Source organism: Benincasa hispida, chromosome 2 (genome assembly GCF_009727055.1).
Source record: "Benincasa hispida cultivar B227 chromosome 2, ASM972705v1, whole genome shotgun sequence".
Lineage (NCBI taxonomy): Eukaryota > Viridiplantae > Streptophyta > Magnoliopsida > Cucurbitales > Cucurbitaceae > Benincasa > Benincasa hispida.
This window is the reverse complement of record NC_052350.1, coordinates 55,337,870-55,354,587: the sequence shown is the minus strand read 5'-3', so window position 1 is coordinate 55,354,587 and position 16,718 is coordinate 55,337,870. Positions and strand designations below refer to the sequence as shown.

Here is a 16,718-nt window from a genome sequence, read left to right as displayed (position 1 = left end):
GTCTAGTATATGTGAGAGAGCTTTGATCTCCCCTCTTTCATCATTTTGGATTGATTTAATGATGATGGAAAACTGGTTTGAAATCATTGCTTAAAACTTAAGAAAACAAAGGAGAACTTCATACTTTGCGTTCATTGTATATATCCAAGTAAAATGAGAGAAAGCATTAATAAATAACAAGAAATATCTATCTCCATTTACTGAATTGATAGGGGAAGGACCCTATACATCGGCATACACTATATCAAATGGAGAGGATGGACGAGAATTAGAAGATTGAAAAGGTAAACGATGACTCTTGGCCATTTGACAGTGTTCACAAACTGATACATCAGAATTATTTTTGTACTTCAGTTTGCATTTGGACAAAACAGATTGAACTACTGGAGGGGAGGGGTGTCCTAAACGACGGTGCCACAAGGAGAAGTCTGTGAGTGCTGAGATGAAGACATTTAGATGAAAGGAGGAATTGAATGATCGTGTAGCAGATGGATTGACAGAGAGCTTGTATAGGCCACAATCAAGTGTGCCCCAAATGAGTGGACTCTTGGTTTGAAGGTCCTTCACAATAAAGGAGTCATGGAAAAACTCAACATAAGTATTATTATCATAACATAAATGACCGATGCTAATTAGATTTCGAGATATTGAAGGTGTGTAAAGAACAGAGTGAAGGTAAATCGGAGAATGAGATGTAGATGAAAGAAAGGAGGAGGAACCAATGTGAGAGATGGGAAGGGACTTACTATTTCCTATAACAACTTGTTCACCACCATAATAAGGGACAGGCTATTGGATGTTGGACAGGTCAGAGGTCATGTGATGAGTAGCTGTGGAATCTATATACCAGCCTTCATCAGGATGATTTGTTGTTGGAGCAGGGGGAGTAGCAATATAGGATAACGGTTGAGTCGGGGTTGGTGTTACTTAAGCAAAATGAGCTTGGGGATGTTGGATGGTTCTGTATTTTGGATTATCAATATTGTAGCATGATAATGCTGTATGGCCAAACTTATTGTATATTTGACATTGTGGCCGATTGGGTGATTGATGGGTGGTGATTGAGTGGGATGGTTAATGGGTGGGTGGTCGTTGAGCTCGGTTGGGTGATCTATGAGCTGTATAATTAGTGGCATTCACAGTAGAGAAAACAGGGTTAGGGAGAATACCTGGAAGAGATGTGAGGAAGTGTCATGAAAGTTATGACCTTGTAGGTTTGTCTGGCAAAGGTAGAAGGATCGATCGAAGAGTAATAGTATGTGAGGGAGAAAAGAGGAGGTTACATGTGGCCTTGTATTTGTTAGAGCAGATTGACATAGCAGACTGGATTCTAGCCGATAGTCATTATGCGATGATGAAGGTTAGCGACATGCGACGCTAGCAATGTGGGCGATCAATTATGTTCTCTGAATGGAAGTCACGAACGAATTGTATTTCATTGTGGGCCTTCGAGAATGTATGCAAGATTGATCTCGGTAATACAGTTGTTCCCAGATAACAGCAAACTCGGTTTTTCGAATGTCTTTGATTAACAAGGTATTGAGAGACACTATGCAAATCCATATGTCCGGCTGTTGAAGAGGATTCATAGACTCGTTCGGAAGTTTTTCCAGATTTCCAATGCATATTCGTATTCGCGATTTCTCCCATTTTACTCTTGAGAGATAGAGTTGAAACCAGCTTATAAATAGTTGCGACTTGACTTCTGCCAATAACAGATATAGAGGATTGATTGAGTTTACTGAGGTCGAGCCTATTTTGTGGCTGAGGATATGTACGTTTAATGAAGCTATTCGAAGAGCATAGCCCGATTGATAAAGGTTGAGAACGTTGATTTCTTCCAGAAAGTGTAGTTTCGAATCATTTAGCTTCGATAGGTGAAGAACTTGGACATATGAGGAAGTTTGCGATGGAGGAGTTGTGGTGATGGGAAGTGGGAAAGAATTATCGGTACCTGATTTGAAAAGAAGGATGGTTGGAAAGCCGGTAGTGAGGGTGAAGGGTGTAATACCATTTTTGCTTTTTCGTCTCAATTTACTCCCATGTTTTTTTAATTTTGTTATGTTGGATTTGTTATCTCCAAGCATTGAGCTGCACACCCATTGCATGCCATCTTCTTTGCATGTTTCACCTGCCCTAATAATGTAAAGAAGGTATTGGAATTGATTTTTGAGGCATGATTTTCAATAGAACGATTTCTTAGACTAAAATTTCGTCCTGGAAGCAAAGGGCTCTTCATAGCAATGTTATAAGATTGTGCATTTGGTATGTCATGACGCGTTTTCCTTGTTTATTCATTACTATCAAGCTTTTGTTTCCTGAGTCCCAACTCGTTCGTTAAATTGTTTTTCCAAGGAGAGATTAGTGGGAAGATTCTTGAGGATAGTTTAAGTGATCTTTCGAAGAGTTCCTTAAATCTGCTTGCTCATGCAAGATCTTGAAGATCTTTCTTACAGGATTATAATGAAACTACATACCTCTCTATTTATATGACTATGCAGCATTCTTTTGAGTTATTATCTTGCAACAAATTTAGTGCAATATTGAGAATGCTTTATTTTGTTGGAGAGGCTCCATAATTCTACGGAGATGTGTAGAATGATCTTCGAGTCTAGGACGCGAGGGGGCACGCTGAGTAGCAGGTGGTGCGGTATCATATTAATACACTCATTACACTGCGCCATTTCACCATACAAATCAAAGACCACCCAAAATACTAAACTATTAAAAAGCTACGCTAACACCAGCCAATATCTGCACAATAGGCATAAAGGTTCCAAACAAACTGCACCGGATAATGCTCAGATAATCAAACACCCCACCATTCACTCACAGGGAGATCCAACTAATATTAACTCAGCGTTTAAGACAATGATAATGAAAGGCGTTGGTAGTAGTGTTACCCTAACAATGATAATCTACTTAGTTGCGTTAGACCCTAAACATAATTGTGGTGTCCAATCTAATTATCGATTAAGAATATATCGGAATATAATACACACTGCCGTTTGCATGAAATATAGAAATACTCAACTGTCGCGCACGAAGATAGATATAGGTGTCTCTGAGCGTAGAACAATTTCGAGTGGATACCTGGGTTTTGATGTCACTGGGTAAGGTGTGAGTTTTTCTTCAGATGTTCTCGAAGCATCAGACGCCATGCAAGGAAGCGCAAAGATTGCTTTAGAGCTCTGATACCATGTAAGAGATAGAAAGAAGCGAAGGCTAAACGATCGTTGTCAAAGACCAAACGATCATTGAGAAGTGAAGGCTAGACGATCGTTGTCAAGGAACTAAAGGATCGTTGTCAAATACCCAAACAATCGTTGACAAATATTTAAACAACAAGGCAAGCGTCTACACGATAGAGGTGAGATTGTAGACGAAAGGGTAGGAGACTGCACGATTGGGTTGAGCATGTAGGCGATGGAGAGTACACGATAGGATGTAGATGATAAAGACAATTAGCTATACGATAGACAGAGGGAATAAACGATAGAAGAAATGTAATAAAACGATCGGCCTTCCACGACTGGTATAACTCGTCGTGTAGCGCTATTTATTAACATATAAAATGCAACATGACGTAACATCAATGGTCCAACATAACAACCATGAAAGAGAAAACACAAATTTAACAACCAAATAGTAGAACCTGAAAGCTGATGAAAAAAGGCAGCAAACGAATGGAAAAATTGTTAAATTCTTCGGCAGACGTGACACTCGTTTATCACCATAAATCAACTTAAGAACAATAATTATTTTAATAACTTTTTCAATAACTCAATGGAAATAGAGGGAGAAAAAAAGAAAAAAAAAAGCTTCGAAAAGAAAATTGGATACCACATGTTGTAGTCTACTCATTTGTATCTTCATCACAACATTTTTTTCTCAATCTTCTTTTGTCCTCATAATGCATTGAAAATCTCTTTTCAAGCACACTTCAAAATAGTAAATTTATTAGTAAATTGAATGCTTACTTTCATCAAAACCTAGTGTATGATTGAAGCTCAGAAAGAAAATGAAGAAGAATGAGGTGGGTAGAAAATTTTAAGTATATATGTAGGGAGGAGAAAATATCTTGTACTTATGTTTAACTAATAATTGAGAATATCTTGCCATTGAAATTGAACCAAATACATGAAATGGAAGAACATTTGGAAGACTATTCTTAATATTTAGGAAAAACAACAAAAGCTGAGAGACACCAACCATCAAAACATCAGAATAGAACCAAATTTCAGCTCTGGATTTGTCACAATATTCATTCAGTCATTTTTAGAAGACCATATGGCAATCTCAGAGTAACCATCTTCAGTTGCACAAGCTCGAAACATTCCGGTCGTATTGTAAGGTATGGCAACTTCACCTGAGGCGGATACAGCAACCAAACCGACATTGCCTTTGGGAACACTTTCAACAACGTAGGCTGTTGCTTCTTCAAGAGACAGGCCCTTGAACTCCATTAGAGCTGCAACATCCCTCGCCACGGTACCGCGTATGATGGCTTCGCCCTTTCCAGTTGCAGAAATTGCACAAAGATGGTTAGCATATGTCCCAGCCCCTATTAATGGAGTGTCGCCAATCCTACCAACCATTTTGTTCACTAATCCACCAGTGGAAGTTGCAGAAGCTAAATTCCCGTGGTTATCAACAGCTACACATCCAACAGTCCCTATTTGACTATCACCATTTGCGTTCTCAGTTTCTTGTTCTGTGGCTTGTGGAAGTGGTTGCGTATAATCAATCTACAAGGGTTCAAAACAGAGGGCTATCACTGTGCAGACAAGAAAGTACCATAAAAAATAAAAAACGCCAGATGCTATAAAAAAAACACTCCGTAATGCGTCTTTTTCAACCTTATTGGATGCACAGCTAGATCTATAACCTATATATATAATCAGAAACTTCTGATCTATGAAGAGTTTTAGCAACCGAGGCATGAAATTTTCGTCAACATATCAATATTTTCATCAACATTGTCATATATTTATAGGTTCAACATCGACGTATATGGTGAATCAATATTTCTGTTATACCTTACGCACCAACAAAATATTAAAAATTTAAACAAGATTAAACGACATTAAGAACTTTTAACTTATTTTAAAAACCGTGGATTACCAATTTCTCTAACTCGCACATTTTCTTTTATAAATTCCTTAGAAATATCCATCTAACACTGACATTTTATTGATATTTCCTCTTAATTTTTATAATATTAAAATCTCGACATTTTTATCAACATCAATATTTAACATATTGTGAAAATGCCTAGACGTTGACATAATTCTAGCTTAACAATATAATATGCAGGTAAGTTCAGAGACAAAGAGAGCAGTTAATTCATGTATTGGGATAAAAGGTAAGCAGAAAACCTGCACTCTGTTTGCCTCTTTAGCTTGTTTTAGCCTTTCAATGTTCTGTGGTGTGATAAAGTGGCTTGAATTAGTGGTCTCCACTCCCTCGACATTTTTTGAGAAATAAAAGAGTCATGAATCACAATGAATCTATCTGTATTAGTGCCAAAATAATATGTAAAGAGAGGATTGATTCTGCAGCTACATAGGAAGAGGGATAGAAATTGCTTACTTGTTCCCTTGCAAAAGCCTCAGCTCCATCAAATGCTAGATATATATGAGGAGTTTTCTCCATAACAAGTCTAGCTAAAGATATGGGATTAACAACAGTGGTGAGCCCAGAAACAGCTCCACATCTCTTCGTACTGTCCATGATGCTAGCTTCCATTTCGATGGTTCCCTTGGTTGTTAAGACAGATCCCCTACCTGCATTGAAATGTGGACAGTTTTCGAGTTCTCGTACCTGTACAAGAAAAAAAAAAAAAAAAAAAAAAAAANNNNAAAAAAAAAAAAAAAACTAATCATCTTAACAAGGAGAAGAAGCCATGGATAAGAAAGAACTGATTATCTAGTCAAAATGATTTATACTACAATGAAACTTATTAGATCTTGATTAGGGGCAACAACTATGAATTCGGGTTACCAAACAAAATGTTCAAACAAAAGGGTCAGACTTGAAAGTAAAAGTGATTAGAACAGAAGATGTTCACCCTAAGTTTAGATAATCTAAACCATCAAATGAGTTTTAAATTATCAGGACATGTTTGACTCACAAATTAAATTTGTGTAATCTAGAGAGTTGATTAAAACTTATGTTAGTACATATAGGTTTACTTATTTACAACTATAGAGACTGCTGATCCCACATATAACATAAATTTCAAGTTATGTAAACTAAAGCTAAAGGTCACTAAAATAAAAGATATTATCCTTAGTTCATATGATCTTTCTAGACCATCAAATATAAACTTATGAAACTCACCTAAGTCTATATTGTCTTTTACAAATAATATATTCCCAGAACTAACACAATTCAAATTTTTGTAACTATCACAACTGATGACTGATTAATCCATAGGACAAACACCCCCTAAGAAATTGCTAACAATAAGTTCTCCAATTTCCATCAATGATCCATTTCCATGCTTAACAGCCATCAACGAATGAGCTGAAAATATATTTTTGTCAAAATTTTTAGGGCGGAGAGGGAAAAAAATACTTAAAAAATCCATGTGACCTAAAAATAATATAAACTTAGGAAAGTTATCCACCTTATTTAAAATATGTCATCTCAACTTGGCACGTCAAATTTACATTAGTTAACTAACGGTCAAATTAACTCAAGGACCATTTTTCAAACCCCAAGGACTAAAATGTATGTTTTGAAATCTTAAGGACCAAATAGACACTTACTCTAAACCTCAGGGACCAAAAGTGCATTTAGCCTTAAAATTTAAAAGGGCATAATTTGTATATAACATCAAAACTCAAATCCCCAAAGCCATTAACTTATCAGTAAGGGAATCATCACAAGAAAGTACTTAATAAACCAAATGAAAGCACACGCAACCTCCCATTAGCAGAAAAGCAAGGACCCAGATTAGCTGCGTTTCAGCAAGTAGAAAGAAAGGGAGACAGAAAAGAAAGTCATTGTGATTTAATATTTATATTGATTTAATCCTCAGGAAGATAAGAATTTAATCCCCGGATTAAAATCCATGAAAACTTTATTAGGTCTCTAAGCAATTCATCCATCAATCTAATTACGAAACTCCATTACACCTAATCAAATTTTCTCACATTAGAGACTAAATCATTATAAATTTAAACTGCATCTTGAACTATATCATTACATACTAAAACCAGTAAACAAATTCAGTACAAACTTGAAGATTACACACACTAAACTAAATCATTAGATTCTAAAACTCATGGAACTAAAAGTCATATCAAGACAGAGTGAAAGAAAAAAAAAAAAAAAAAGGTAAAAATTTCTCACCACGAGTTCAACTACATCCAAAGGAGGCTTCTGGGATTTGAGAGCTTGAACGCCGATCTGCAGGCAACGGCGGAGGGTTTCCTCGCGCGGTTGGCGGCGTTCAGGTGGCAATGAGTGGGGGATGTCGCCGGCGCCGCCGTGAAGAGCTATTGCCCATCCCATCGCTAAAGGATTATCCAGGTCATTCGCCGGCGATTGGCGAGAGTGTATTAATGGAGAAGGATTGTGAATTTAGTAGCGGAGTTGGTGCAACTTCTCCATTCTGCTTCGGTCAGGAAATTTTATAGTGTACTGCTATTCAACGTTTTACTGTCATTTCTGTTTGGCTCGATCGAAATATGAAGTTTGTCTCAATTTTATGGAAATTTTGATAGAAATATCCCTAAAATTTCGATTTTAATAGATAATTCTGGAAAAAAATTTAAAAATAAATTTAAATTAGTATATAAAATTTTGGATATTTGTAAGATAGATTAGAATAAAAGAAAAAATCTAAAAATATGTTACATATTTAAAATATTTATAAATATAGATAAATTGACTAGTCAATGAATTTTTATTTAATTTCCAATTTTGCCCTCTCTTTTGTTATCTTGTTATACATTTTTTGTAGTCTTCCTTTATCCGATTTTTTGCTTTATTTTTTATTTTCTTTCATTTCCTTCTTCTTTTTTTCACAAGAATTATGAGGCTGAGTTTTGTACCGAGGACTGGAAAGTACTCCATTCATAAGTGACTACACCAACAAGCCAATCATCAAGTTTGATTATTATAACAAATAATAAATATAAATAGCAAATTAAAGTCTATCAGTGATAGCCATTAATATTTTCTATCATTGATAGTTTAATCTTTGATTATATTTTCATAGTTAATAGCCACTTATAGAAATCTATCATTGATAGCCAACTTAGTGAATTTAATTAATAAAGTTGAATCTCGAACTAAAATGTAAGTGGAATGCCTAGAAGTTATCACGAATAGCATGTTTATCAGTGATAGAAGCTATCATCGAAAAGAAAAAAGACTTATAAATGTTTGGGAATGATAGGCTATGATTGATAAAAGCTATTACTGATAGCATGTTACCAGTGATAAAAGCTAATACTAATAGCATGTTATCGATGATAGAAGCTACCCGATAGCACGTTATCAGTGATAGAAGCTACCGCCGGTAGTACGTTATCGATGATAGAGAACCATCTATGATATCAATGAGATCAATAATGTTATCAGTGAAAGAAGTTATCATTGATAACCACAATATGAGTAATGTTAATGATATCAGTAATAAAATTTAGGTGATATCTATATATCGAGTTTTTTTCAAAGGTGATGTTAATGATATCAATAATAAAACTTAGGTGATATCTATATATCGAGTTTCTTTCAAAGGTGATAACCAGTTATAGAAGTCTATTATTGATAGCATTAAGTGTTAATATTTCAAGATTGATTCTAATTGATGAAAGTCTATCAATGATAACGACTGATAGCTGCTATCAGTGATAGCCATAATAAAAGATTATTAGTGATAACTACTAGGGTAATCAAAGTTGTTGGTCTTCTTTCAAAGTTGATCACTATTTATAAATCTATCATTAATAGTCACTGATAGCCTTATTTCAACGTTGATTCCAATTGATGAAAGTGAATCAATGATAGCTACTGATAATTGATAGCAAAGTAAAAGCTAATATTTCAAGATTGTATTAATTTTTCTCAAATTGAAAATTATCGCTGATAGCAACTATCATCGATAGTAATTGATAGAAGTTATCAGCGATAGCAGCGGATATCAGTGGTTATCACTAATAGCTACTATTAGTGATTGCTTTTAATTTGAGAAAACCAGAAGAAACGAACAAAATAGTGGCTAGGCATGGGTTTTTTTAGTCTTTTACCATTTTTTTTTATCTATATATGCAATTATTTTATCCTTGTACTACCTATTTTATTATTTTGGGCTTGAATTCTATTTATGCAACTAGCCCTAAAATTTTTAGAATTATCAAACAAGTTAACATGTTTATTATTTACATTACATTTACATAAGTGGTACTTTATTATTTAATTATTATGTTTGGTAGATTTTTTCTACGATCTAATATAAATATCAATTCACGATATCGAACCCGTGAAAATATTGGAAACATCAACATATAGAAATTTATTTAATACTTTGGTTATATCCACATAATTAAATCTACATTGATTATCCATATTTTCACGCTCTTCTGGGTTTGAAATCAACATTTATGTTGTTGAAAAATTCATAAAATATAAAAAATAATCAACAATATATCATTAATGTAAATATAGTAAAAATTAGACATAATAAGTTGTTTAAAAATCATAAAAATTTTATTTACTAATTTAAATTTATTTTTTGAATTTTGTTTCTATTTTTTCAGAAATATCCATCGAAATCGTCATTTTATCGATATTTCCGTGAAATTAAGACATTGGTATTTTCGTCGAGATCGACATTTTAAACCTGATTTATATATAGCTTACTCAAAATAAAAATAAAAAAATTGAACTGACTATGTGTTTTTTTGGAGTTGTTGAAGATCCGAAAATAATTGAAAAGTGACAACTATGCTTTTAGAAAAAGTAATTAATATAATTTATACATAAAAACCAGTAGTTTGATAAATTTAAACTAGATTGGTTGTGATTTAGTTATAATGACAAAATTAGACAAATTATTTTAATTATTGGTTTAAATACTATTTTGATCTTTGTACTTTTTGGTTTTTGTTCACTTTAGTCTATCTACTTTCAAAATGTTCACTTTGGTCCTTGTACTTTCAACTTTTATCCATTTTAGTTTTTATACTTTTAAAAATCTTCATTTTGATCCTTGTACTTTCAATTTTGGTTCATTTTGGTATCTAAAGTTTTTAAAAAAAGTGACATTTTATCCTTTAAAAGTTAAAACGAAGGAAAGAAAATGGTAACTTTTTGAAAGATAAGAAAAAAAATGAACTAAAGTTAAAAGTACATAGATTAGAATGTACATTTTTAAAGTATATGGACCAATATGAACCAAAATTAAAAGTATAGGGATCAAAATGAACAATTTAAAGATATAAGGACCAAAATGAACCGAAACAAAAAATATAGGGACTAAAGTAGTATTTATACTTAACTATTTATATGTTGATATTTAATATATTGATTTTTATAGGTTAGTTGTTCATGATTTTATAGTATAAATTATTTGTATTAGTTTTTATTGCTCTAAATTATATGATAAAAGGATAGAAGAAATCTTGGTTATATAAAAGTGAGATGAACAAATATTATTCAAATTTAGGTATAAAGAAAATGTAAAAAAAAAAAAAAAAAAAAGAAAAAAGAAAAAGAGGGTAAAATTGATGTTGTCTATTTTGCTCACAGACTTATAGCAATGTTCTATCTTATAGCTGTCTCTTATACACATCTAGATGTGTATAAGAGACAGATATATAATTGATTACTCAATTAAAATTATACATTCATTACTCATGATCAAATGCATCATAATTATAAACAATTTGTAAAATTAATTAAATAAAAAAACTCAAATATCATTTATTTTAAAAAACATTAGTTGTACAAACAAAGATATAATCTATGATTCAAGTAACATTAGTTCTCATATATCTATTATAATCCCTTATTTGGTAGGAGTGATAGACTTCGTATGGAATTGTTTTTGCAATGGTTAAAAGTAATTTCAAAAGAATATTACCCGTTTTAGATGTTTGACATATTATTCTTTAATTTTTTTTATACGTCCAAAATGATCTATCTGCTCATTGCTTTTAAAGCAGCTTTCCTAAAAAAAGAATGTCATATTCTCAAACAAATTGATTTAAATTAAAATCTTATCCTTTCATTATATATATACGTATATATGTATATACACTTCACGTCTATTTTATCATATATCAATATAATTTCGATTGATTAAACATTTTACAAAAATAGTTCCCTAAACTTGTATAAAATAATTTTGATTAAATAAAATAATTATTTAGTATATCATTAAACAATCAATTATTATAATTGAATAACTAATTAGGTTAGGTAAATGTGTTATAATTAATTGATTTCTAAGACCTCATTTGTTAACTATTTGGTTTTTTTTTTTAAATTAAGCCTATTTCATCCACATTTCGTACAATGATTTGCATATTTCTTAAGTAATGTTGAATGAAAAATTTTGGACCAACTACAAATTGTCACGTCATTTACTAAATTAATGATGAAATTCTAAAATATTAAATTTGAGACCAATTAGGGGTTGACATCTGCCCCAAATTGAAGTTGGAGACAAATTTCAATGACGACACATGGTTTCATCATGATCGTTGAATTGGATAAAATTAACTTGGTCTAGTTTAATATTATTATTATTTGGGTTAAAGTCTAACACAAAAATAAGTTGAATTTGATCCAGATATCAAATCAAACTCAAATCCAACTAATTGGCCTCAAAAGCCATACTCATGTATCAACCAAGCTCAAATCCAACTAATTAGGCCCAAGAGCCAAGCCCATAGGTCAATCAAGCCCTAGCCCATGAAGCCCACCTGAGAACTTTATAAATGGAGAAGCTCTCCTCATTTGTAGGGGTCAACAATTCTACATTTCAGAAAGCTCAGAGAGACTTCACAAATAAGTAGAAGACTCTTAGACTCCTGAAGCTGCAAACTCCCTGAAGACACAAGCCCCTTTGAAGGTACAAAGACTCTCCCAAGACTTCTACTTCAAGAACGTTCGGCGTTTCGCTTCTTCAAGTCAAGCGCACTCATTCAGCTAAGAGAGAATTAGAGGATCAAGTGTTAGAGATTGAACCACAACGCATTAAATTAACATCTACATCAACACCAACCCAAGTTTAACTCCACGAATTAAGTTTCTCCGGAAACCTCGTGCAAACAAATTGGCACACCCAATGGGACCATCTCTACCTCTCATCTCTCTCTCAGCATCCAAGAAAATCGATGGCACCAAAGAAAGTTGCATCCAAGTCGTCCTCCACAAGCAACTCCTACAGGGGACCTATCATTCACAGTCGTTCAGACGAAGTCACACAGGAGCAAAAACAAGGTTCCGTCATCGCGCACAACATCCTGAGGCAGATGACAGGGTCTCCAGAAGGCGGGATTGTCATCAAGGAGAATCCCTTGTTTGAAAACTCTACTTCTACCTCCAGCAAGTCGAAAAAGGAGTCACATCTAGATGTGATCTCTGCCATGATGGTAGACGTAATTATCAAGGCGGCCATGGAAAAAATGGAGAGGAAGATAAACTTTCTGTTGAAAGCCATCAAGGAGGGAGATCACGAGATCGATGCCTTAAGAGAACAGATGCAATCTCAAGAGGTTGTTGAATCAAGCCTAGCGCTTGCTATCAAAGCAACTGACAAAGGGAATACCATGTTACAAGAACATCAGTTGTAATAATCAGCTTCAGTGGTCTCTCTGTTGGTCCAACAGCTGCAGGATATGATCATGACCTTCATAAGGGCTCAGTATGGAGGCCCATCTCAAACCTCTTTCATGTATTCTAAGCCGTACACCCAGAAAATCAACAACCTGAGAATGCCAGTTGGATATCAACCTCAGAAGTTCCAGGAATTCGACAGAAAGAGCAACCCAAAGCAGCACATTGCCCACTTCGTGGAAACGTGCAAGAACGCAAAAACCAAGGGTGATCTGCTGGTTAAGTAGTTTGTCAGAACCCTAAAAGGAAACACTTTTAACTGGTACACGGACCTGGAGCCTGAGGTGATCGACAGCTGGGAGCAGCTTGAAAGGGAATGAACCACTTCTACAGCACTAGACATAATGTCAGCATGATGGAGTTGACGATCGCCAAGCAATGAAAAGGGGAGCCAGTCATTAACTACATCAACCGATGGAGAGCTCTGAGTCTAGACTGCAAAGACTGACTCATCGAACTATCTGCTGTAGAAATGTGCACCCAAGGTATGCACTGGATACTTCTCTATATTTTATAGGGGATAAAACCCCGTACGTTTGAAGAATTGGCGATTCGTGCCCACAACATGGAGCTGAGCATCGCTAATAGGGGAACAAAGGATTTCCTGATCCCCGAGGTGAGGAAGGATAAGAAAGAGGTAAAAGGCGTTGAAAAGGTTGTGAAGAGCGCCATGAAGTAAACTATGGTCATTAATGTGACCCCGCTGAAGTTTCCCTTGAAAGGGAAGGAGAAGAAGACTGAAATGAAAGACGAGAGAGGCGAAAGACGTCGCCTAACTTTAAAAGAAAGGCAAAAAAAAATCTACCCATTCTCTGACTCTGATGTTGTAGATATGGTTGAGAAACTGCTGGAAAAGCAGCTTATCACAGCTACCAGAATGTAAATGACTGGATCAAGCAGGGAAAGAAGATGACCTTAACTACTACAAGTACTACAAGGTCGTCAGCCACCTGGTCAAAAAATGCTTCGTGCTAAAGGAGCTGATCCTAAGGTTGTCTCGAGAAAGGAAGATTGAGCTAGACATAGATGAGGTTGCTCAAAAAAATCATGTCAAGGTGGCAGTAACTCCGAACTCGCTAGCACCGATCATATGTTATGAGGAAAGAGAGAGTTTGGTCCAGTTTGGGACCCTTGAACTTGTGATTGTACGGTTTCAACAAGAGATCCAAATCACAAACTTTCAGAATAGAGAAGAGCGCATTGATATTGACGATGATGAAGGTTGGATCCTTGTGATGCGTCGAAAGAAGAGAAAGTTGAGTCCTGCCCAAAAGGACTTTTGCTCCTATCGAAGTTACAGATGAGGGAGCAAGACCCAGAAAAGGAAGGGAAGAAAGAAGGCTCAGAAGCTCAAGGGTGTTGAGGAGGAAGGCGAGAACTTTCCTCGACCTAGACGATAGGTAATGTTAGCAGATTTTCTTCCAGAGAACTTCCATGGTCGTGGTTCGAGAGAAACGCTAGAGACTTTTACTGAAGGAACTCATATGAGGAGAACCTTGAGTGGAAGCATATCAATAAAATTCCATTAATTTGAGTATAACAACACCAAAAAGGTTACCTTGGTATTCTCAGTGTGAGAATCCAGAAGTGTGGGCTCTGTGTGGACTTGGTTAGAGGAAGAGACCGGAGGAGAACAATCGAGTAAACGATTGAACAAGTAGGAGATGTCAAAGTCTATCATATAGACGACGGCCAATCGTTTAACAAAAGCTATGCGAACATCTAGCAAAAGCTATGTGATCGTTTAGCTCATCGGCCAGTTGAGAGTTTATCGTATAGAAACTCTCCACGATTAGTCTCTCTAAGCTTAGTAAATCTAATTTACTTGAAGCAGCTACTTTCGAAGTAACCGAAAGAAAAGCAACGACTGAAGTGGGAGAGTCAAAGTCGAAAACAGGATTCCTCACTTCTTTCTCTCATTCAAAACCATGCATGAGACTTTCATCTCGCACGACTCTTAAGCTAAGTGATAAAAGAAAGAAGAACTACTAAATTTAGGAAAATATTTTTCCTTTTATCTCAGATTACCATGAAACCACCAATAACCTTCCACTCAATTGGTTATTAGAGAAAAAGAGATAATTATCCAATAATTAATATTATTATAAATATATATGATAACCAACTTACCATACTATATTTATAACCTATAGTTTTAATATTTCATCTCATGAAACATATAAACCATAGCTCTTTTTCTATTACATAGTCCTTAATGTAAATCTCATTTACATTAATCCTCCACTAGATGTATCTCATACATCACACTGATCATATCATATATAATCGAAATACCTTCTGTCAATTTGAACATTTCAAATCAACACCAAGAGCTGATCCTCAACTTGAATCTATTGAGCTACCAAGGGGACCTTATGAACCTATAGCTCGAAGCTCCAACGATATGTGAATAACTGACTAAACTCTTTAGTCACGGGATTTACCATTCTTTAACTGCCAAGCACTCCACTAAAGGCCGACAATTGAACTCTTTTTACTACATATATGTTATGTGTCCATCTTAACCAATCAACAGTGCAATAACCCTTCACATATCGCTCGTAAGTACAGCTCGGCTAATAACCGTTATGCCCTTGTAGTTATATCTAACTCATTAAGTACCACTGATCCTTCTAATGAATATAAGTCATAGTCCTACTATGACTGAGTCCTCTCTTCCGAAGTGAAGTTATGGCCACTACGTTCAAGCCCCGAAATAAACCCTTAAGGGAGTAATCTATCTACTTATCCCTACTTCGAGGAAGGAGTGAATTCTATCTTGTGTAACTGAGTTCCCAGCTCCCAAATCAGATAAGCCCCAAAAAAGATAGGTCTGTTGAGTTGACAATCCGTCCACTCTCACCCATACTAATCAAAGGACCGCCCTCAAAGGCAGGAGTTTCCAAAATACTCAGGATTGAGGTCATGTCACCTATGATCGTTTAGGTGAGATATAAGTTTCTAGTATCAACGACGTTATATACAGAGACAAATCATCTCGTGGTCCGGTTTTATACAAACTCATTGTATAGGACACCCCCATTTACACGTCTCCACATGAATGGTCAGGATCTACCATCTGTAGTAGTTCACAATACTTGTATATCTCTACAAAGCAGGTCATATTTGTAGTGTCACCAAGATCAGGTATCCCACCTTAATCCTTATACTACAGACCTATTTAGGTTATCACTTAAGGCATGGTTCACTTGTATACTCATATACATGCTTAAGTTTACATACAATAATCATGGAACTTTGTTTATTGGATATGAGTAAATGCCAGAATGAAAGAACACTTATTTTATTCATAAACAATTTGTATAATTACAAACAACGAGACTCTATGAGAATTAGGACACCAATCCCAACAACTACCACAATGTTACCTTGGTATTCTTAGGATGAGAACCCAAGAGTGGTGAGCTCTGACTATTTTGGTTAAGAGGGAAAAGTACTAAGGTAGAGGAAGAAGATAAGCTTTCTCAGAAAACAAACTCACAGAACTTTTTTGTAACAACACTTTCAATTGTTCAACAACAATCGTACAACTTTTTAGGTGGAGGAGGAAAAAGATTGAGAGATTTTCATACGAACACTCAAAGTTATAGAACCCTTCTGTAAAATTTTTCTCAATCATTTAGCACCAACGTTCGTTAAGTAGAAGAGAAAAAAAAAACTATTTTTCTTTTATTCTCTTTGCCATAAAGAATAACCATCTCCACTAAAGTTGGTGGAGAGAAAAGATGGGGAAGGGAGTTGTAACTTCCTTCCTTATTATTCAAATAATAATATAATAATATAAATAAATATGATAACTAACTTATCATATTATATTTATATTAAATTATATGTTATAT

At 34.8% G+C, this 16,718-nt stretch overlaps 1 protein-coding gene across 2 annotated transcripts; it reads right to left on the bottom strand.

The window, feature by feature from the left end:
* Positions 1-4,037: 4,037 nt before the first annotated feature.
* LOC120070572 (isoaspartyl peptidase/L-asparaginase) lies at positions 4,038-7,711 on the bottom strand. Of its 2 annotated transcripts, none has more exons than XM_039022364.1 (4): positions 7,360-7,711; positions 5,593-5,823; positions 5,379-5,423; positions 4,038-4,748 (listed from the first exon to the last, which is right to left on the bottom strand). In XM_039022364.1, exons 1-4 carry the CDS (start codon positions 7,519-7,521, stop codon positions 4,269-4,271), a joined length of 918 nt encoding a protein of 305 aa, XP_038878292.1. In that variant the 5' UTR covers positions 7,522-7,711; the 3' UTR covers positions 4,038-4,268. The 2 variants fall into 2 exon arrangements, with proteins under 2 accessions (XP_038878292.1, XP_038878291.1); XM_039022363.1 differs by having other exon boundaries at positions 5,379-5,465; positions 7,360-7,710.
* Positions 7,712-16,718: the final 9,007 nt, after the last annotated feature.

Excerpts from the sequence above, each read along its gene's own strand:
- LOC120070572 (XM_039022363.1), bottom strand. The coding sequence starts at position 7,521 with ATGGGATGGGCAATAGCTCTTCACGGCGGCGCCGGCGACATCCCCCAC. Across the intron at positions 5,824-7,359 it reads TGGATGTAGTTGAACTCGTG|GTACGAGAACTCGAAAACTG; the intron begins GTGAGAAATTTT and ends TTTCTTGTACAG. Across the intron at positions 5,466-5,592 it reads AGGCTTTTGCAAGGGAACAA|GGAGTGGAGACCACTAATTC; the intron begins GTAAGCAATTTC and ends AAAAATGTCGAG.